The sequence below is a fragment of the Triturus cristatus genome, chromosome 4_1 (genome assembly GCF_964204655.1).
Source record: "Triturus cristatus chromosome 4_1, aTriCri1.1, whole genome shotgun sequence".
Taxonomy (NCBI): domain Eukaryota; kingdom Metazoa; phylum Chordata; class Amphibia; order Caudata; family Salamandridae; genus Triturus; species Triturus cristatus.
The window spans coordinates 397,514,237-397,538,727 of NC_140585.1; the positions used below are offsets into that span (position 1 = coordinate 397,514,237).

The 24,491-nt window shown below is 43.3% G+C and overlaps 1 protein-coding gene across 1 annotated transcript in view; it reads left to right on the plus strand.

Moving 5' to 3' along the window:
- The window catches only part of EFCAB6 (EF-hand calcium binding domain 6), an 879,195-nt gene that overhangs the window by 722,407 nt on the left and 132,297 nt on the right, over positions 1 to 24,491 (plus strand). Inside the window, exon 27 of the mRNA XM_085652469.1 lies at positions 23,275 to 23,455. Coding sequence (XP_085508595.1) covers positions 23,275 to 23,455 — 181 coding nt within the window. The remainder of the gene's footprint in view (positions 1 to 23,274; positions 23,456 to 24,491) is intronic.

Consider the following 24,491-nt stretch of genomic DNA (forward strand, 5'->3'; position numbering starts at 1 on the left):
AATACCTTGGAATAAGAAGCACTGCTTGCCTATCTTGCTCAGTGTACAATAACATCATAAAAGGGGACCAAATAACACACCAGTATATGAGTAAAATGTTAAGATTCAATATTATTTGACATGGTGCACTAGTTATGCAATTTATGGAATAAGATGCCTATGTGGTCCAAATTATATTGGAGAAATCAAACAACCAGCTAAACAAAGGATATTGGAACACAAGTCATACAAAAAGACACAAAATTAGTCTTCACCAGTAGAGCAGCACTTTGTAATTGCAATTCTAAGTCGTAGATGAAATGCTTCTAGTGCGGATGTTAACATGTTATGAGAATTTGTTTAAACAAAAAGAGATGCAGCGGGCTGAAACCTGATCTCATAGCTCAATATCATAGGAACAATTTACAGTCAATTTAAGGGAAATTAGGCATCAATGTATATTTAAACCATTTACTAGGAACTTACAGAGGGTGCTAAACTTTTGCTAATCAGGGGAAACAATTGTACCGTTTTGGGAAAGAGCTCTGGCACTGGGGGCCTGGTTAGCAGGAACACATTACACTTCCAGTCGAAATCACATCAGTTACCAGGCAAAATGTGAGAGGTGACCATGTCAAAAATGGCTACTCCCCTACAACATATATTATAAAACTGCACAGAAAAGTAGTGAGCAGAAACACTTGCGCATTCAAAATAAAGTACTGTAACTGTACATGTGTGAGTACAGAATGCACCTGCAGATAGACAGTCAAGGAGATTCATGCAGCAGAGTGCTATTTCTAACACTACTTATAATGGATGCTTCAGAGCTGGACAAAGTCCAATCTTCCTTCTCAGAGAGCAGAGCAGGTCTTATGCACCAGGGCAGTATTCAGAAGAATAACACAGGCCTAAAGCTGCAGGGCAGTCCTCTGGGGAACAAGGCAGACCTCAAGCAGCAGGGCAGTCCACTGGTCGCAGCAGGGCAGTCCTTGGAGGAACAAGGCAGGCCTGAAGCAGCAGGGCAGTCCTCTGGGGAACGAGGCAGGCCTCGAACAGCAAGGCACTCCTCTGGAAAACAAGGCAGTCCTTCTTCTGTAATGTTCAAAGGTCCAGGAGCGTACTGATGAATGGGCCAAGAGGACTAATATTTATACCTGGTGCCACCTTTTGAAGTGAGGGAAACATCTAGACCCCCACATCTAGTTCTGTGAAGTTCAGTCCTTCCCCTTTCTTCCCTTGCCCATGCTTCAAGTGGTGTAAGGTGAATAGGCTGGTGTCAAGTTATTTTCTGAGTGTTCTGGAGGGAGCCCTTTGAAATGTAAGTGGATGGCCCTCTTCCAGCTACACCTACTTCCTATTGTTCACTGTCGGGGCTCACTTTGCATTCCTGATGGGGGGGCAATTAAGAGGGCCAGGCAGCTGGAAATTCTTAAAAGTCTTTAGAAACTTTTTGGCAAGAGAAAGCAAGCTTTCTAAAGCTGGGATTTTCAAAATTGTAATCTAAAATTCCACATAACCATCAAAGAGGATTTAAAAGTACAATTCATTTGAGTCCAAACGTGGTATTTCTACCTCTCCCAATCAAAAGTTAGCATTTAATAAATGTAATAAGGTAGCACTGTGTTATCCTATGGGAGAGGTGGCCTTACAGTAGTGAAAAACGAAAGGGCAACTTAATTGGGGGGCACAATAAGTGGTGCAGGTTCACCAGTAGGATTGAACTTACTGCCCCTGATGCGGACTTCGCGCACTTAACGTGGAATTGTAAGAGGCTCAGTGAGTACTGGGAACAAGTCATAAAAATGTTATGAAATATTACGAACTGTGATTTAGAATGTTCAGCAAAAGTATGATTGCTAGAATTATTAAATCAGATACCGCCGGCATAGCGGAAATTAGTGGCAATAGCACTATTGATAGCTAAGCGGAGAGTATCAATACATTGTGAAAGCAAAATAAGCCCTACCTGCCGGAAATGGATAAAGGATATGGTATACTGCGGAGACACACTTTAGACATATGAGAAAGAATTGCCTAAAACATCACGACCCAAAGACTTCTGGAAACCACTTACAACGTACCCGTTGGAAAACCCAAACATTTTTAACCAGATAACGTGCAACTGGGAAATAACCGAGGAGAAGAAGATTGTGCAGATACGTAAGATGGGAAACAGTAAGGAAACTGTAAGATATGTGATGTATAATGCAATTGAGAGATGTGGCATGACCTTATTATGTTGTTAACTGTTTTACTGGAAAATCAATAATAAAAATATTTTTGAAAAAAGCTTCTAATGGTTAACATCTTTTGGGATGTGTTAATGACTAGATAGTGAAAAGTAGACAATTTACTTTTTTGTGTGAGAATAAATATGTTTGACGTGAAGTTTCATGTCAAAAGCTGTTTATTACCTGAATACCAAAATGCATAAGGTAAATGAAAGAAAGTAGTGAGTCTTACCAGATAAATATTTTGATCAATCATTTGTATCATCCCCAAAATCGACCAATAAGGACATTGGATTTACTGATCACATACAGCTTCTGTAAAACTGTGTTTCGGAAGTATGTCAACAACAACACTAATAAGAAAGGAAAGCAGGACAGAGGGGCAAATATTGTTGAATTCAAGATTACGGCAAGATACTTGCACCTCTCTGATTACTTGCATTCACTAATTTTTTAGCGGGTGTGGGCTTTATTTCCGGTTCTTGAGTCTGTCCCTCCACTGGAGCATGGACCCATTACTTGTGCACTTTCACTGCTCCATTTTGAGGATCAACATTTTTCGTTTTCTCTAAGCACTCTACGAGATTATGTATTCCTACTGTCTCCCTTGTCGATGTCTCCCCCTCTGCCTCGCTCACTGCCCGGGTGCTTCTCTCTATCACAGAGAGCTTCTCTCACCCCTCACATTGCTTACTTGGCTCACGTGCTTCTCCCCAACCTCCCCGTTGCACTCTTTCTCATTTGTTTGCTGCCCCCATATGCCTCTCTATCTGTTTGTTTCCCCTGTGTTCATTCACTGTGCCCTCAGGGTTGCTTCTCTCCACCCATGATCCTGTGTTGCTTCTTGCACCCCCTCCTGTTGGGAGCCCTCATTGTTTCTCCCTGCCCCATGGTGCTTCCACTCACCCGCACTACTTTTTTTTGTTTGTTTACCAATCCAACTCGGATTGGCAAACAGAATAAAACGTCCTGTCATTTTGTAGGAACAAGTGGGTTTCGTTTGTGTGCCTACATAATGACACTGCTTGTCAAGTGATACTTTTTTTCTTTTTTAAAAGTTATGCTGCATACAATCTGGGATGCTGTCCAGCTTGGCTAGAACCATTGGAAAAGCCAGTAGATCCCAATTTGCGACCTGTTGGATTTGCCAGTGCTTGTTTGAATTCTGCTTCCCTGCAAAACCATGCAGGAAAACAAAAATAAAAGAAGTACTTTCTTAACAACTTCCAGTAGTGCCCATTTTAAATGAGCTATATACATCCAACAGCCGTCATTTAGATTTAGAACCGAATTAGTTGATTTTGTTGTAGGCGATAGCCAGCCAGCCATGTCGTATAATGTCACCCTTTCAGACATTACTTAGCCTTTCCTTCCTGATAAGATTTTGAGTGGTGTGCTTGGAGGGTTTTAGTACTGCAATCATTTCAGCAACCCTTGTTGCGGAGAGAGGCCCCGCTGAGACAGTTGGCTCTAAAGAGAGAGTAATGTCTCTTGAGAACCCTAGATAATATAAAGTGGGTGCCTTGGGGTTACCCATCGGTATCAATTCAAACCCCCTGCCCTCTACGACCAACCCGTACTGGTGAGAGAAAGTTCTCTGAAGAGCCAGGAGTCCTTGGTCCACATGCACTAGCAATCCAAACACAGAAAAATGCAAGCTAGGTAGATTTTTGGCATATCTCCTTATCAAGCTTATGCTAAGGCCACCATTAGCAACCACATCTTAGACTTGTTGAGTATGAGGGTTATGCAGCACTACTCCATGAGATCTACCAAGATTTGCCAAGCTAAACTTTGGCAACAAAGCAAATGACGCAGGTGAAAACACTCCGCCGAGTCCATTTAAAGCGCTTAGCACATCCAAAAAAATCATGAGATGAGGATGCAAAAGCATGAAGGCGAGAAACATTCCCACAAATCCGACTACTCCGTCAAGTACGCAATGGCAGAAAAAAGGAGACACCGTAAACACAGGTCTGGGCAGGGTGACCCGGAACCTCATGAATTGGGCCTGTGGAGTTCACTTCAGTGGTGTCTTCAAACCCTGCTCTAGCAGCTAAAATGGAGGTGTGGTAGTAACTGGGATAGATCATCCTAAAATCGCTAATTATTTATGGGCCTTCTGTCTGCAAATCAGTGTATAATAGCTAAAAAATAATGTAAGGTAAAGCCATTGGAGCGCGAATGGCTGCAGAACAGGAGGAGACGGTGAAGGAGGAATGATAGACATGGGGAGGAAGGAGAAAGAGAGAGAGAGAGTCAGATGGGTAAAAATGAAAAGTAAAAAAAAAGGTAAGAAGGGGAGGAGAGAAAATCGGTAGATAGGGAAAAGTAGAGAAGGAAGTTAACATAGACGGGTGAAAGGAGGGTAAGTATGAAGTAAAGGAAATGTGAAAGGAAGAAAAGGTGCAATGAAGGACACTGGTGAACAGAAGAAAGGAAGAAAGGACGAGATGGTGAAAAGAAGGAAGGGCAAAAGGAAAAATGGATGGATAGATTTGAAAGCATGTAAGCAGAGGTAAAAGGATGGTTTGATTCAAAAGATAGGTGTACATATGGGATAATAGAATGGCGGAAGGCTGTATGATAGATGATGGGATAAATGGACAGGTGAAATAATGACAATGAAAGGATGGATGAAATGTCGAAGGGTGCATAGATGTCTGAAAGATGAATGGAATGAATGATGAATAGGGAATGGATGGATGAATGGAAGCATGGGTTGGTGAATGGAAGGGTAAAAAGATGGATGGATAAATGTAAGGAAGGGTGTAATTGTTAAACAGATGTGAACAAGGGAATAAATGAATGAAATTAATGAATAGAAGTATGAATGGGTTATTGAATAGGTGGATCGAAGGCTAAAAGGAGGAATAGGATGGAAGTTGAAGGGAACCTTCGTAGTGGGGTTTCCTCGCCTTGATTCGATCAATGTCCAACGCCAATGCACACTCTAAGTAGAATCGTATTTTATTTACACTCTTGGTAAAGGTCACATTTTCTTTCTCTAAAAAAAAACGATTACAACAGAACAGAATTTATTGTTCATTGCAAGCAGATCAAAGAAATCTTTTGCAGACAATCAGGTATGAACTCACGACATCACAGGGTGTGGGCACACCATGTAACCACCTCTCAAACCTTTTTTCAATAATGGTCAGTCTGTTTGTCTTAATGAGTAACCCTGGGCGCAGTTCGCATAGCTACGCGAAGATGTTCTTGCACTACGCGAGCTACGCGTAGCTTCGCGAGCGTGCATAGTTGCTTGGGGCGCCCGTTTGCGATGTTTTTCTTGTTCGGGAGCGTGTTGTGCGCATTCGGGGTGCTGTTTGCATGCTCGGGGGATAATATCTCGCAAACTTACCCATGCGGTCACCTATGATAGCGGCCATCTTGTTTTTCAATTGTCCCGCCCGCTCGCGATGCCTTATTTCCTGTTCCGGGTCGCGTATAGCGTGTTCGCGATGCGCATGTCATGTTAGGGAGCGCATTTTACTTGTTCGCGATGATTATTGCGTGTTCCCGCGAAATATCGCGCGAACTTACCCACGCGGTCGCGAATGGGCGCGGCCATCTTGTTTTTCACTCTATGCTATGGTTCTGGGCCTACTTTTCTATCCTCCCTTAATCTTTGGAATCCTTAGTTTTTTACACAGTTTTTCTGTTTTTTTTTTATCATCTCTCTCTCTCTGTCCCTAAGTTTATATTTTGCATTTTATTTCTACTTTTACTGTGTTTTTTTTAACTTTATATTACTTCTTTCTTTAAGCTACTACTTCTTCCCCCTAACTTTCCTTTTTCCCTTCTAACTTTTCTTTTCCGCCTCCCACCCACCCCAGAACCATGGCCAAGGGCACTGCCACTAACGGCTCAAAGGACAAAGTGCCTGCGCCCAAGAGCCGCCTTCCTTGCAGCAGAATGCGCCCTGCAGGGGTGCGGGCCCGGCAGTTTTTTGTCGAGGCGGAGGTGGCCGCCCTTGTTTTTTTATCCAGAGCCACCTCCCCTTGACCTTGGCAGCAGGCGGCAGGCCCGGCTCCGGGTACCCTACCCAGGAGCGTCACCGTCGGTGGGTGAAGGTGCGCCGGGCAGTGTTTCGGTGCTCAGGGGTCCACCGCACCCATTACCAGCTGGCCCACCGGTGGTCTGACATCCTGGACCGGGAGCAGGACCTGTTGGACCTGCTAGGTGTCGAGGTCGTTGGGCTTGGTGAGTAACTAAGTATAAGTATTGTTGTGTATACATTTTTGATGAATAAGAAGATTACTGCTGCTAACGTTGCTGGTAAATTGCGTTTCAAAATCTTCTGTGATTGTAGCACCCAGGTGCTCGGCGCTACTCTTACTTGTTTGCAACTTTGCGCTAGCTTGGGCTGATTAATGTAAGAGTTTATTTTAGAGAACTGAAGTTAGGTAACTGAAGTTAGGTAATGCTATTGCTAGAAAACCCTAGTCCTTCCATTGTCCTCCTGTGAAATAGTGGTGGATGGATACTAGGTTTAGTTAGTATTAGTTCATAATTTTTTTACGGTCTGCGTGACGTCTCCTCTGTCACTGAGTGCTGCTTACCCCAGTCCTCCGTAGAACCTTTTGTAGTTTGTTTAGTGAGTGGTAGGCTTAGCAGGGTCAGTCAGTAGCAGAACAAGATCAGATGCAACCAACCCACAATTTGGTGTATGCACAAATGTATGCATGTGTCCTCCATCTCATCTATGCATTTTTGGATGGCTAAAAAAAATGGAAATGCAGACTTAGTGAACAATTGGCCCGTCTGGAATAGGTGGTCTAGGTCAGGTGGTACTTAGGCTTCATTAGTATTTGGAATCAGAATGATTATGGAACACTGGAGTGTTCATAAATAAGTAGACGATCCGTGAATCCAGCAAGCAGCCCAGTAGTCGATCCATCTGCTTAGATAGGTCAATTTTATTGCAATTGTTGTTTCCCAAAATGTTTTTTGACTTTTTTTTAAATGATTTATTTGTTTCACAGCACTCCTTAATGTTTGTCTCTTTCTTTATTATATCTTACATGAACATCAGCACCACCCAGGGGCAAGAAGACAGGGTCCGAGTTGGTGGGACAACAGCAACCAGGAGAGGACCGCTCCTCTACCCGAGGCTCCTCTGGCTGGCCCTGAACTTTTTTTCTGCATCTTTTTTTTCCGAACTATTAATTATGGTTCCACTTTCTAATTCTATTTTTTACAAAAGCTTCTTTGACCTTGACTATCTGTTTCCAAATTCTGGTTATCCCTGCCTCTAAGTTCCTTCTAACTGCCTCAGCTATGACTCTCTGTACTACTACTACTATTAGTCTGTCTGTAGCTAAGCTTGCACATTTGGCCACTCTTTATTGAAGGTTTTCTTTGGAATAAAACTCAGATTGACCAATAGCTCTATCCACTGTGTCCTGTCCTTTGGATTGTCCTCTTCTAGTCTTCTTAATCTTGAGGCTTTGACTATTCCCACCAACAAAATGCCCAACCAGATATTTTACTAGTATTTTGGATAGGATAGTACATACTACTACTGTTGTAGGGATTCTGCAGAGCCACATACAGAACTATGCACAAGAAAATAGGATGTTGGTGATGGGAGGTTGGACCTTACTTACAGCTCAGTCAGAAGAACCCACAATCCCCTGACTGACTAGCTATAGTGTCTCATTAGGTCCCGACCCCCCACACGAAGATACACAATGATGATGAGACAACCCAGAACATAATAACACCCTTTTGCTCACTCACTTGTGTAAGTCAACCCCACCACACCAAATACCACAGAGTCTATGTGTAAGTTCAAAATGTTTATTTTCAAATAAGTAACAAGCTCTGTACGTCGTTCTATGAAATTATGACTACAGCCAGCTTCAACAGCAAAAAGCATAAGATTAAAACAGTAAACATTTACAAGTGCATGACAAGACAAAAGATCTGTGTGAATTCTGGAAGACTCCTCACCGTAGATCGTAGAAATACTGGTTACATCATGCATCATAAGCTCTGCAAATCTCTGGTTTGTAGAAGGGAATCTTCCGCCTATTATATGAAAAATGGTGCGCGTTAGATAGTATACTGCAATAATGCAAGCATTTCGCAGTCATGGCAATAAGTGTCACATGTACATGTGATGGCTCAGCAATACGGACTAACCGAACTCCATAACAAAGTAGCTTATTTTTCGACCTCTTCACTTGTACATAACCGTCATTTGGCCTCAAAGGCGTCTACTGCACAACAAGCTGCGAGGTATAATATGCGCAAAAAGAGTAGTAGACATGATGAATCTAAAAGGGTTACATGGCTTAGGCTAACTTTCCAAAGAGTAGAGTAGGACTAGATGACCCTAGGGAGTGTCTGTCTACTGACTCTACTCTAGTACCCGATTTGGACTAGTGATGATGTATGTTGTATTAACTTTTTTTTCAATCTTCCTAGTGAAAACTAATGAAATAGGGGGAGGTGTACAGTCATCTAAAAATGTGTAATGTTTTTTCTAGGCATACTACCAACCACCAGTGCCGGCGGGGTCAGCTGCGATGGCGATGCGGCCATTTCGGAGGGGGCGGGTGACCAGGCGGCACCTGCAGGAGCTACAGGGGGGAGCCAGCAGCAGTGGCGGGCGGTGGTAAGTTATATTCATTACTTCTTGACATTACTACTAGATGGAAGTGTGTTCACTTCACTCACTGTACTGTGAGACTTATTAAGTTGTAGTGAACATTATACAACAGTTGAAGAAGACACCCTTTACTTAGCATTAGCAGCGTGAGTTGAGTAACCAATGGCCTCTTCTATCTGACTTCAACTCAGCTGTGAAGGTTTTATGGAGAAGACTAAAACTCAGATCAGATCACCTTGATGGATGTGTTGAACAAGGAGGGAAAGAAGGGTGGATGGAGGAAGGACGGGTAAGATGTAATATGACTGGCAGAGAAGGATATGTTGGAAGCATGCATAGGTGGCTGATAGGAATCAGATCAGATGCATGGGTTGTTGAAGGATGGGTGGAAAGTGAAAGAGGATGCCTGCCTGGGTGGGCGACACAGTATGGATGGATACTAGATAGCAAGAATCATCAGCGGTGTTTGGTTAAACTCAAAGCCAAATCAAGCAAGGAAGGAGCGGATGCATGGGTGGTTGTTGGTGAAACCAACTAAGGTTTGTTAAGAGATATATAAAAAAGAGTGATAGACATTTACTTTAATGGATGTATGCCTGTGGATGTACTATCATCAATAGACAGCGTAGGTGGAGACTGTCACTGGAGAGTCTTACTTTGAAGACAATGTAAAAGAAACTGCGCCAGAGTAGCAAAGCGGAGGGGAATACAAGTAGTATTTTCAGAATACAGTTGACTCACAGTAGTTTGCAAGCACATCTTATATATGTATTATCAAGCGCCTTCCTCCGACAGCGAGGACCACTCCCTACCTATGTTAATGTATTTTCGATAGTGTCAGCCAGCCTGCAAATGGTGACCTTTCTGTTGGTTACACAATCAATGAAAACAAAGTACCCTATGCAGTAGCGGTCGGTGGTGGGAGTGCTGGCGGGCGGTGATGTGAGGAGGGGCAGGGTAGGGGGAAGTAAACTATGTATTACGGCCAAATACAGGTAAGTAAATATAAAAATAAAGAAAACAATTTTCATTGTGCGCACTGCACCGCCGAATGCGATGCAGTGCATGCAACAACATTTGTTTTATTTATTTATATGTATTATTTACTTACCTGTGATTGTCCGTGAGCCATAGTTTACTGCCCCCACCCTGCCCCTCCCCACATCACCACCCGGCACTACTCCCACCATTGACCGCTACTGACCTGATGTCGTGTAACCATCTATAATATAAGCAATGATCATTGGATCCAATAAATAATCTGCCTTTTTGTAGTACCCAGGGCATGGTGAAAGTGAAATTGAGCAATTGCCCTCATGTAACAGAGAGAGTATGGCCAGTGCCACCCGTAATACAAAAATATGAGCGTCCCCATCTGCAGACAGTAGTAGTAAATAAAACTAACGTTAGTCTGCATCATGTGACTCGTATCTGTTTCTCTTGGGTGCAAGCTTAGCTGACTGAGCTGGCATGCCGGCTACAACAAGGTTATGTAATTTAGCTAAATTAGAGATAAGAACAAGACGACTGGTGTGTACTGGAATACAAAGTGCTAGTATAATGCCTGAAACTCCCACAAATGTTAGAGTCCGAGGAAGTAGGAGGATAGATACTTACCACAAATGTTATGTACTGTGCTTGCTATTGATACTGTGCCACTATATGTTGAATTAATTTTGTGTTACTGTTTTGCTAAGAGTATTGGTTACAACAATGTTCCTTTTCTTTCTTGATATAGATCCTCCTTCCCAACCAAAACCTACGTGGAAGGAGTTGGCAGCCAGGGCCCGGCGCCGTAAACTGGAGGCCATTTGTGAGGAATACCAGCGGCTGGTGGCTCAGGCGGAGGAGGAGGAGGAGGCGGCTGCAGCTGCAGCCTCCTCCAATGCCCCGGGCCCCAGTCAGGCCCCGCCTCTAGTTTTACGGCGCCGTGGTCAGGCAGCCGCCCGCCGCTATGCCTCAATATCAAGCACTGCTGCCCCCCACCCTTAATGTAACTGCAGGGCATTTTGCCGCCAGATGCTCCTCCGGATGGCACGCTCGGAGGAGCACCTAGAAGAGCGGGTAAAGATCCTGGTTGACAAACACCAGAAAGCCCGCCGAATTTAGGACCTTGTTGAATTGCCTCTTTTTTAATTCCTTTTGTTGGTGGGTGGTTTTTGGGCGTTGGGGTTTTTTCTGGATATTTGGGACTTTTGGACATTGGTTAGGGTTAGGGAGGGGGGTGGGTCAGGTCAGAGTGGGATCGTTTATTTTTGTTAGGGTAATAAATTATATATTATTTACTTAAACATCCGATGTTAATGTTTTGTGGGTGGGTTACTGTTTTACGAATTTATGTCACATGGTTGGTTTCCTTGCTGCTGCAGGCCCGCAGCCAGTGTTTGATTTAAAAGATCTGCTGATTTTGTAACACACAAACAAGTAGATTCGGTACCCCTCACTGAGTTATTTTATTGGTCCTACTAGTACTGTCAGTCTCTCCTCCTAGTCCATTATACCTCCCACCAAACTTATCTTACCTGTGGTTGATGATGATGAAGTTTGGCACAGTGATGGCTGCATGGTTGGTTTCCCAAGTGAATGGAGAAGATGTCATGGTTGTGGTGGTAGTAGTAGACACTGGCACTAGCATTTGAAAAAAAAAAGAGACAGTCACTTGCCTGAGAGAGACTGTGGGAGGAGTAGTAGAACGAAGTAAAGTACAGCATGGGTGGACAAGCAGAAGAAGATCCGTGCACTGCCTTGAAATTCAATTAGTGTTGCTTTCACCACATCTGCCCCAGCAAGCGTGTGATCAATTGTTGGTGTACATTTAATGTAGTCACATCACTCCTCAATATAAATCACACAGCCCAGGGGAAGAGGGTTAGGGATTGATAAATGGATGGGAAGGGGGGTTGGGGGAAAGGTCTGACAAAGAAAAACAGACAGTATGCATGGACACAACAAAAGTAAAACACAATCTTGGAAGACGACCATGATCCATTATCCAAGAAATCTATAAAGGGAGAAAAAGGAAGTGCATGCATGATGATGAAGAGAACTTGATGGTTAATGAGTTGTACTTACTAACTACTACTACACAATTAGACAGTACAGGACAGAAATTATTAATATGAAATTTGCCTTGCCTGTCTGCCCTCAGAGCGAACCAAATTACATGCTGTACCGGGCTTACTTTTATTTTTAAAGCTAGCAAAGAAAATGAAAAAATAGTAGTAGGGATCAATTACCAAACAAACCACTACACACAGTCGTAATGATTGAAGAGAAAAAAGGAATCAAATAAATTAAAAGATGAATGATGAATGATACTAAAGTTACTGTATTATCCTGGTCCAATTGTGGAGCTGCAACATTCTCGTCATTCATCTTGGTCCTCCCTTCCATGGACACTCCGCACATCAATCTTGGGTACCACTGCCTGCCCGATGCGGATTGGTACGGTAAGTGTGAGTTGTTTCTCCCACTATAGCACTGGGTAAAGGCTTGCCTGTAAGTGTAGATGGAAAAACAAAAGGGGTATTGAAAAATAACTGAATTAATAAAAATAAACTCAATTACAGTGGAGTGCAAGAAGAGAAGACAAGACTCTTGAGAGAACACTTTCAGACTGCGGCGGCTTGGATACATCGTGTCTACTCTACAGCATTGAGATACAACAACAACAGGACAGGAGCCAGCACAGAACAGGCCCACCACTGTTCAGGCCCGGCCCGGCACCCAACCCCCATTTACCTTAAATTTTGACAGAGCCAGACAAAAGGCATATGCAGCAACCTAGCATTTTCCAAATCAAGTGACTAAATCAATGCGCCACTGTCACTCATACCAATACACTCTACTCCAGTCCACACCACTACACGGACATGTAGCCTAGGTCTGCTGTGGTTCTTGTTGAATTGTTGTGTTTACCTTTTATGCCAGTCCATGAAACGCAGTTATTCCATCAATTATCTCCGATCCAACTGACTGACTGTGTGCAAAGATAGTATGGTCATCATCATGACCGTGTGGTACGTATTCTCCAACACCAACTCAGTCTGTAGTGACTCTGATTAAGTTTATAATATATTCCATATTACAAAATTGCAACGGATATTGGCCTGCACCTGCAGTAGTAGGAGTACAATGTGGTTATTGAACAACAAGGAAACATTGACTGTCACTTGAGTCACTTTTACTTTGTAGATAAACTAGTATAGTTCGACTTCATGCACATTCACTCGTAGTCAGCAAGCATCCAATGCAATGCATGCCATCATTCATAATAATCATTACCTGTCTTGCTCTTCTCTTTGGCTGCAAATGTCCAATTGGAATGTGGAATAAAGCACTCCCGGAGTATATCGTGTGGCTGATTTTGGTCGTGATTCAACTGGGTGATTGGTGCAGGGTTGGTAACCCTTCTGAACTCAAGGGTGTATATTAATTGGCGAAGCGGTATTTCCCGCACAACGCGAGCAAAGTTCAAGGTAAGCGACTTTCAGCTTCCAATAGCTAGTCACGTATTAAAGCTTAGTTCACGACCCGCTATCGCAAACCCAAATTAATTTACATCACGGTTTGCTCATAGGAAAAACAAATTCCAGCACGATTGTGAATACCATTCCGGTGAAACGCGAATGTTACCGAAATATCAGGAAGATGGCCATTAGCCAGGTACTCATACCTTTCTCTGAGCACGAGAGCACTCTTAAATCACTGAATAATGTCTCGTTCGAGAACACCGTTTGATCACCACTTTAAACGCGAGCACCATCTAACACGCCAGAAAAATAATACAAGAGTATATTTTTTTAATGGTCGAATTTTGTCTCGTAAGTCACACCGGCAAGAGATAGCTAGTACATATGACGCGTGTTTTAAACACAATTTCTTTAAACACAGCTCTTTTCAAAACATACAGTATTTTTAAGCGCGCACCTTTTTTACATAATCAAATGTCTCAGAATTCTTTTTATTAAATAATTGGCAATGTATAAACATTCATCGTTAATCTAAACTCACATAACAGTTGATACAATCTAGCAACCGGTATCACAGACAGTTTTTCTGTTCTCGCATTTTCTGTCCCCGTATTTTTCTACAAAATGTTTGACATGTTGACAATAATCTAGAGTGTTTAGATATATTTTTTGTTATCCTTGTACTTTCAGAAAAAGTCCCCTGAAGAAGGGCAATGCCCGAAATGCATTGGGCTCACATCGATACTATGACATCAATAGTACGAAATTAATTCAAAACAATGGAAACATTGAATATGAGATTATCATTGTTGAAAATCACCAAATAAAGAAAAGAACATATTGAACAATATTGTGAAGAACGTTATTGAAATTCTTTCACGAGTGCAAGGTTGGGGACGTTACTCCCACGGGAAATACCGCTTCGCCAATCTTCTCTTTGGCTGTCAGATCAGATGCCTAGCCTTCTGACAGTGATGAGTTTTGGCTCAGAAACAAAACGGAAGAAAGCTGTAGTCACGTTTCACTTCTTATGGAGGGACTGTTAGAGGCAACATGTATTGTACTATTCTCCATCTCCATCCAGTGTCTGGCATGCTTGAAATGTATTTAGGGAGAGTAAGAAAGATGGAGCAGGACTCTGAGGAGTGGAGTGGACAGTTATGCACAGACGTGCAACTCCAATAGGGAAATAAAAAGAAGAGACGGTGTTGATGGATTTGTTGTGATTAGATTTGAACCAGAAAAACAGATACACACAAATAAAGGAAGAACAATTTGAAATCCTAGCTGTCGGGGAAGAGGAGCTCGTCCTCAAACTCTGGTGGTTCGGACAGAAGTACGTCATGTAACCCACTACTTATGTCATCGAAGTCGCTCTCCTCTTCCTGCTGTGATTCACGTATTTTGTACTCCGGTGGTATAAAGTGCTGATTCATTTTGATAATGGTTAACCTCTCCACGCTTTTGGGCGAGAGACTGGTCCTTTTCACAGTAACAATGGCACCAGCAGCACTGAAAACACGCTCATAAGAGGCACTTGCAACAGGGCAAGCCACATACTTTATCACCAGCCTGCTGAGCACTGGCCATTGGCTTCTTTTCCCATACCAATACACCAATGGGCTTTGCTCCATGAAGACCTCTGTTGTGTCATCCAGATAGGTCTGGACCATCCGCTCAATGTTCAGGGGTGCTCTGATTTGATTGGCCTCTTTTGCCTTTGCATCAGCAATGGACGTACAAAACCCTTTCCGTAGAAACCAATCACTTGTCGTTTTTTTTAAATGTGGCTGATGATCCTGTTGGTGCTGTTGTTGATGTTATTGCTGGTAGTATTGGTGACTGCTGGGAGGCAAACGCACTGCTCTCAGGCTCCGAAGTAGAACTTGACTCTGGGTGCCCTGTAGTACTTTTTCTGGCCTGGGGTGGCGGGCCTCTAATTAAGAGCCATTCGTTTTCAAAGTCAGTAGCTTCCACAGCTATCAAAGTTTTGTACTTGGCAACATCCACTTCTGAAAAATGCTCAGCAATAGTTTGTAACGTGGATCCAAAATTGAGGCAGTAATGTAATGTCGATGTGACAAAATGTTATTTTGAATCCTTGTATTTTCAGATAAGCGAACGGCTAAGGTGTCCGCCAAATAATATGCGTCTACTTTGTCATCCACACCTGCGTACGTTTCAGACACCTCCTTCAGCTTTTGCTCTAGCATGTACAACAATGGGATAGCTTGGCCTATAGTACAGTCCTCCCTGCTGACTTCACGTGTGAAGACCTCAAAAGGAAGTAGCATCTCTGTCAGGCATTTAACAAGATCCCATTGGGCCATCTCAACGATCATGCCTTTCACAGTAGGATCTCCTAACCTTTTCATGACATAAGCATTGAGTGGTATGTACTGCTCAAACAGATGCTCAAGCATGTAATAAGTTGAGTTCCAACGTGTTGGCACCTCCTGGATGAGTGCTTTGACTGGCATTTTATGCTCACGTTGAATGACCCTCAGCTGCTTCCGGGCTTTAAAAGAATGGTTGAAATGTGTGCATATTCTTCTGCAGGTGGTCAGTAAGTTGCTGACTTTGCTTTCATTTTTCAGAAAGTCTTGAACAACAATGTTAATGCAGTGTGCCAAACACGGGACCCTGAAATAGCCACCATCTTTCATGGCCCTAACTACATTACTGCCATTGTCCGTGGTAACAAAACCAATGTTAAGCCCTCTTGGGCGCAGCCACTCAAACACCTTGCTGTTAAACTCATCCAAAATGTTTGCTGCAGGATGAGTTTTCTCCATAGCAAACATGGCTACAGTTGCATGTTTGTGAGTGTCATTAAAAATCTCAGCAGTGTCAACAACACCTGCAGATATCTAATCTTTAACACCTGAAAAAGAGACACAGTGTGCAGTGATGCACATGTAATCAGTGGCTTGGCAACTGGTCTACATGTTTGTTGTCAGGTGGATACTCTGAACAGCACTCTGTTTTAAGGCTTTTCCAAGCAATTCCAGCACATCGTGATGTAGTGCTGGAACAGCAACTCTGGCGAAATAGTAGCGGCTTGGAACCTTGCATTTTGGGCAGATGGTTTTCACAAATTCCGGAAAACCCACCCCTTCAACAAAAGAAATAGGGAGAAGGTCCAGTGCTAACATTTTAGCCAGCTTCGCATTGTACAAACGTGCTATTGGGTGGTTGCGTTCGTACTGCCCCTCCGGCCTACAAAACATGCTAAGAATGGTAGGCTGCATGATATTCCTTTCTGTTATGCTCAACGTCACACTTTTTTTAAAAGCAGTACTCCTTGGTGTCTCAGGCTGACTCTTACGCCACTGAGATGTTGCTGAGGATGTGGGCGTTACCACTGCAGTGCTGGGGAGAAGGCTACTTTGTGTACCACTACCACAGAGAATGTCTCCCTCTTCTTCTTCTTCCTGTTCCACCATGAGCGGACCTTCTACTCGTTTATCCCCACCAACAGCAATGGTTCCAGTTTTTATGCGACGAAGGTGATCCTCCCACTGGATTGCGTGGTGTTTTTTCAGATGGGTCAGTTGGCCTCCGGTACCATAGTTTGTACCAAGCTTACCACGACTAACAGAGGTATGACAAATGGAGCATATAGCAATGTTCTCCTCCTTTTTGCTAACCGTAAAGAAGTCCCACACTGGGGAGCTTAACTTGTGTCTCCTGCTGGAGGTGCCACTTCCAATGCCGGATGAACTGGAGGGTGTGCATTGAATTTGACTCTGTGCAGAACCACTACCTACTTCTGCTGAGGTGGTGCTTGTGCTGGATGTAGGACGCTGCCGGCCCTTTGCTAATGTAAATATGGAAGCTGGAGGTCGTGTTGGTGTTACCTGTGTTGGAGGTATGCGTGCTACATCCCTTGCAGCCATTTTGGATAGGGTAAAAATGTTGGTCTCTATCTCCTCTGGGCCGGGAGTGATGTTCGTGATGACTGGCTCATCATCATCATCATCATCATCAGCATCCTGCTCTTCTACAGCAACCTCCATAAGTGTAAGGCTTTCTGGAACCTTCCTTTTCCCATGCCTGATCTTGGGAGGTGTCTCCCTCTCAGACTCAGTTTGTGGCTTCCAAGTGGCATCTAGATCATCAGAAGGGGGGCTTGGCAAAGAACTTGATGGACTAACCCTCCTTTTCCTTGCTGGGGATTTGGAAGACAATGGAACTTCTGAAGGAGTGGCTTCCTCTTCTTCCTCTGCATGAGGCTCAATTTCCTGAACTGCCCCTACTTCGGGAGGAACAACAACTACTATTGCGGGCGGTGGTTGCGGCTGTTGTTGTTGACCACTTATCTGCTGTGTTCCCACCTGCGTTGATTGTGTACTACTTTGAGATAGCGATAAGTTCAGTTCAGGCTCAGCATCACTGCTTTCCACCATTACGCTGGCGACCTCTTCCACACTCATCTGCTTGTGTCTGGGTTTGTGGGTTGGGCCCACTGATGCGGAGGTGCTGCCCCCAGCTTGGCCCCGCTGCTGCAGGCGTCATTTTTGGTGTCCCAAAAAAGGTTTTGGGCGGCACACCAGACTTAAGTGACACTTCCTTCTTCTTCTGTTCCTTCTTCTCAATGGCAACATTCTTGGTACTGGAGGACCTGCTACCTGTTTTCTTTGGGGGCATCTTCAGATGTCAACAGCACTCAGTTGCACAAGTTGCAGAGATGGCTGGTCAGGTCACTCACACGTCACGTCGTGTACAGCAGCAGGACGTCGGTCTGGCACCACAACTGGCGATGATGACACACCTCCTCCTCAGTCTTTCGTGCACCTAAAAGCAAAGAAGCCAGAAGAACATCAGTCAAAAGATAGTACAATCAAACTAATATAATATATAACTTCTTAGTGTATGGTCACAATTATTAAATTGTATTAAGTCAGTGAACAACAACAGTGTAGCCATTTATGAGACTTTGACAACAAGGCCAGGGCTCCTGGTGTACTACTGTACTGTGTACATGCAGGAAGAATAAGAATAGCAAAGAACAAAAACATAAATATAGTGTAGCCTGTTTGCCCTAAATAAAAATGTGTGCATCACATGGGATGGATGCAGCATCAGGGAGCAATAACAACGAACACATACACATAAAAAGGCATTTATTTACAACACCCAAAAAGTGAAATATACCCCAGAAAAAAAGTAAAACCCACATTTTGCAATTTAATCCAAAGCCATCCATGCCATACATGATGTTGAAATTCAACACACTACACAAAAACAGTTGTTTAACTTCCATGCACCCGTGATGACTGATGAGTAGTACCCCTGGGCCTACTGGCAGACTAGGCCACAAGCTTGAAGGCCTATGGAAAAAGCACAGTGGCTGGTCCCACAAAATGGCCGCCACCACATGGCCAGGCCACTCACAAAAACAAGAAAAGGTCAGAGGCCTATGGCAAAAGCACAATGCCTGCCTTCACAAAATGGCCGCCCCCAACATGGTCAGGCCACCTACCACAATAATAACAAAAAAGTGAATGCAAAGGACTGGAACAGGAAGTTGGAGTCTCTGTGGAACTTATTTCCTCTTTTAAAATTTAAAAAAAAAAAAAAAGTGACAAACTACAGCAAAATGACAACCTGAGGAGGTTTTTTTAGCAAAATGCACAAAATCATTGTTTTCAAGAAGGTTTTATGTTGCTCGCGAGATATTGTTTTTCAGATTGCAAATTCTGTGTGTTCGGCATCGCGAACTGTACAAAAAGTCGTTATCGCGTGCGCGAACACGCATATTGAGAGCGCGAAAATGACAAAAACTGTAAGTCCGCATTGTCGCGCTGTGCAGAGTTGCCAAAAATACACAAGCTGAATTCCTAGGGTTACCTACTGGCTGAAAGCCCTATTTATTTAACACACGTCCAAAAACTGCAATTCCACCCCAAAAACCACCTTTTGCAATTCAATCCAAAGCCATCCATGATGTTGAAATTCAACACACAACACAAAAACAGTTGTTTAACTTCCATGCACCCGTGATGATTGATGAGTACCGAGTAGTACCCCTGGGCCTACTGGCAGACTAGGCCACAAGCTTGGAGGCCTATGGAAAAAGCACAGTGGCTGGTCCCACAAAATGGCCGCCACCACATGGCCAGGCCACTCACAAAAACAAGAAAAGGTCAGCAATACAAGACAGAAAATGCAGGCCTATGGCAAAAGCACAAAGCCTGGCTTGACAAAATGGCCGCCACCCACATGGTCAGGCCACCCACCACAATAATAACAAAAAAGTGAATACAAACAACGGGAAGTTGGAGTCTCTGTGGAACTTACTTACTCATTTAAAAAAAAGAATTAAAAATAAAAGTGACTCCATGCTCCAAACTACAGCAAAATGACAACCTGAGGAGTTTTCTTAGCAAAATGCACAAAATCATCGTTTTCGAGAAGGTTTTATGTTGACCACGAGATATTGTTTGCCAGATTGCAAATTCTGCGTTTTCGGCATCGCAAACTGTACAAAAAGTTGTTATTGCGTGCACGAACACGCATATTGAGAGCGCGAAAATGACAAAAACTGTAAGTCCGCGTTGTCGCGCTGTGTAGAGTTGCCAAAAGTACGCGAGCTGAATTCCTAGGGTTACCTACTGGCTGAAAGCCCTATTTATTTAACACATCCAAAAACTGCAATTCCACCCCAAAAACCACATTTTGCAATTCAATCCAATGCCATCCATGGTGTTAAAATTCAACAGACAACACAAACAGTTTTTATGCACCCATGATTTGATGATGACTACCTCTGGGCCTACTTGCAGACTAGGCCACAAGCTTGGAACAGAATGGCAAAAGCAAGCACACTGCCTGGATGGCTCCACAAAATGGCCGCTTGCCGCCCACAACAACAAGAAATTGAAGACAGACAATATAAGCCTATGCCAAAAGCACACTGCCTGTCTTCACAAAATGGCCGCCAGACACATGTCCAGGACACAACAACAACAAGCATAAGCCAAGGGGAACAAAGAAAAGACATGCAGGCCTATATGGGAAAAGAAGCACCCTACTAAACTACCCCCACAAAATTGCCACAAGCCACATGGGCACTCACAGTCACAACAGGCCATGGAAAACAATGAACTGAAGCAGGCCTATATATGACCGGACAAAGGAGGCCTGCTAAACAACACAGCTTTAATACAAAAATGAAAATCAACAGGGCTACGAAAGGATTGGAAAGAAGTTACACATCAAGCACACACACACATCCGACAAAGGTATTTAACACACACACCCAAACAGTGAAATACACCACAACCACATTTAGCAATTCAATCCTATGCCATTCATGCCCTACATGATGTTTAAATTCAACAGACACCACAGAAACATGGACCCATGGGTACCCTACTGGCTGAATATGCAAAGAAAAACAACAAGGCCCCTATTGAAAGTACAGGCCACCCACAACAATAATTTTTTAAAACAATGAAAATCCCAGAAAAATGTAGGTACAAACAAGCCCCAAAGAAACAAACATGTACACCAATTCTCCAACTTACTTGTAAAATCAAATCTCAAATCAAAAAGTCCTCAAATAAATCCAATCCAATGATATGATGCAGCAGACAGACACAAAAAGTGGTCCTTCCAGCTCCAAATCCAAATGAAAGTGAACAGCACATGGACAAAGCACTGGGAGGAGCCTGCTGGACAGGAACAGGAAGTTGGAGACTCAGGGGCACTTCCTTCCTCGTGAAAAAAAGAGTAAAAAAAAATAAAAAGGACTCCATGCACAATAGACTACAGCCAAATCACAATCTGAGGAGTTTTTCTGAGAAAATGATCATTTTCAAGAAGGTTTTATGATGCTCGAGAGATATTCTTAGGCAGATTGTAGTTTTTGCATGTTCGGGATCGCGATCTTACCAAGACAGCCGCCGGAAGTCAGCTCGCGCGTCCGAATGACGTGTTCACGTTCGCACACTCTCACGGGATCGGGCGGCCATATTACAAATCTCGTGGCACACCCGAACGGAAAGAAAATCGAGTTGGCGAACGCAGAATCATGGTAAGACGTTACCGCGCGCGCGAGAAAGCAAAGCAACTACGCTACGCTGTAGATTGCGTAGCAATCTGCAACTTCGGGCTCTACACGAATCGCGAAGTTACCGAAACTTTGCAAACTCCGCGAGCGGAGCGTAGTTCACCGCCCAGGCTTATTAATGAGACTCAGCAAACTACCATAGGAGGGGAAACATGTCGACAATAATTGTGGGGTTGAAATGCTACTTGAAGAAACAGGAGATGAACACCCAAAGGGTCAATTTGATATGTGTTACCCCATTTCCTACTCACATGATCCTCTCTATATAAATTACAGGGGATTTCAGTTCATAAAAATAAATAACTTTCTGACTTTTCCCAAAAATGACTTCATAGAAATGATTGGCGATTTTTAGTAATGAACATCTTTCTTTGAATTATTTCATTCAAGTAACAGAAACTCCAAGGGCATTATATCACAGGCACTTATACACAGCACTTTGCATGAGTACAATTCTGAGTGAAACTAATGTTTTCAAAGCCATTTAAAACTTTGGTGATGGACGCTAACACCAAACTTATAAAAGTGATTACTTTACCAAAAACAATCCCCAGAGCAGGAGTTTGTTTCTGGAAAAGTAAAAAGAATGTCTCCCACAATATGGGAGTTTTCTCCCACAGTGTGGGAGTCGTTTTAAAAACTTTTTACTGTCCTTCGCTGCCAGAATTCTCCGGCCAGTAAAAAAAAATAAAAAACAATCCAACCCCCAATTCTAAATAGAGCGGGCGGTCAGATAGCTTACCTTTGGCAGTTTGTACTCACTCGGGCATTGGAGGAAAGTTTGCTTGGCAGTCCCCCTGATGCATAATTGGGCAGGCGAACCGAGAATTTGGTGGACAGGGTGCTCCGTCACCGTTGTGACAGAGTACCCTTCCCTAAACCTTCTTTGTATTGTCATTGTGATTTTAACCCCTTCCCCGCTCATGACGGAACCGCTCCGTCATGAGCCACGGTTGCCGTGTGCTCATGACGGAGCGGTTCTGTCATGCCGCGACCGTTGGCGGCCGCTCCGCCCACGCGGCGCTGTTTCCGCGCCTGTGCGGGGGGACAATGCAACTGGGCGGAGTCATGACGGAACCACTCCGTCATGAGCACAGCTCAACCGTGGCTCATGACGGAGTGGCTCCGTCATGAGCACAGCGCCACCGCGCTGCCCCCCCGCACCCCCCAGCGCTGCGGCGGAATTCCCGCCGCAGCGAAGGGGTTAAGCAAATCATTTGTCCCACCTGTTGATATACGATGTGACGTACAAGCTGTCTTCTGAAAATGTTGAATTGATAGCCCTTTGTGGTACCTTTTTCCTATAGTCGATACAGGTTTAACCACCCAGCTCTTTAAAGAGGTCTATCACCCTTTTTTCTAATAAACTGTTGTATTCTATGCATGATTGTAAAGTGTAACTCGAGGTGCATTAACTTTTTGGCTTACTTACTGCTTCATAGAACAACTATAAGTAAAGAATAATACAATTATGTACAAGCACGCATTTGTTTTAGCACAAACTTTATTGCATTTTTGAGTTATACACACTTGCCATCATCTGATACATTTCAGTAAGCCATAGCAGTTTACACATCAGATAGGACAAATGTTATTGTGTATAGGTTTAAACATAATAGAGTACATGACATAATAGCATGTGGTAGGTCATCTTGAAAAGTTACTGTTGGCGTTCAAAAAATGGAACTGACCCATCCCAACGCTTCCCCAAGTACATGCACAACCATTTTTGGTGACTTTCTTAATGGCGTCTCCTCGATGAATCGCTGCTAACCCTTGTGAGAAATAGTCGAAGTAATTTTACTATTTATTCCACAGTTCTTGCATGTCACGACATATTCAGTAAGAGGAAAATAATTGTTGATACTTCTCTTCTTCAATGTGTGCTTTTAGACTTCGGACACTGTGCAGAGACCAAGAACTACAGTTCCATGTTCCACTCCTCTGCTAAATTGTGAAGCAATAGAAGTAAAGCTTCGAAAGAATCTGCAGAGGACATGGCAAGACATATTGAGAATGTGCAAAGAGAAGGATACTGAAAGTCTGGGAGAAATCACAGTTTCAGATTTCCTAGGTTTGTATTTTTCTATCTCAATATTAAATGTTTTCCAGTTTTATGGAATTCCTAATGCCCCTTATGCAATATATTTTCAATGCAAAGTTCCAGTGACTTCAAAACCACAACAGTCACACTTTTCACGTTGTCTTTCTGACGTCATTCCGAATCTTAGTGTATAGCACGCTGCTTTATATATAACTATCCAAGTAAGATTATAGTGCATGTTGTGCAATGTTCTGATTAGAAAGAAAGGACACAGAAAACTGGGATCCATCCAGCCTTTCTCTCTATCTTTGTACAAACGGGTCTAGGAAGCTGAGGCAGAGTTGGCTGCAGCCATCACACGAGGTCCAACGTTTTGGAAATGTATGGGCCTGTTGGCAAAGGAAAGCGACTGAAATAGAGGGATCACAAAAGCTACTTTTCTCCATTCAAATTATCTTCGGAAATTTTTGCTTTGAGTACATTAAATGTTGAAAAGAGCATCACAAAATCTAGATTAAAGGCAGAGCTCACTGGGTTTATTCACATTTTATGTGTCGTAAAATAGTCCACTGTTTTGCAGCAATCAATCAGAAAGAAGGTTAAAAGCATGTCGATGTATATTGGAGTTGAGTTCGCTGACTGCACATTTTACTTGATTGTCTTCCGGGAGCTGAACATGGTCTGCGGCCTGCCTATTTTGAGATCCCTGGATTGAGAAGTTGGTCCAAAGGCTGCAGTGTAGCTCTCGCAATCTTAATAATAAACTGGCCAGCCCTGGTTGCATGTTCACAGCACTTTCAATGCGGAAATTGATGTTCACAAAAACTTAAATGAACACAAACCTTGGGGGACAGCTCGTGTGCACAGAGTGCTCACAACTGATCCCAAACGCCACTAGATCCGGCTAGCAGGCTGCCAATCATCCTCATCATATTTAGTTTAAAAAAAAAACATATTAACAGTTTAATGTAAACGGTCTCTAAAACTCCAAAAATACCATTGCAAGATTTAATTAGATTTTTGAGATCGCGTTTCCTTTCAAAATTCATTATACTTGAAAAAGTTA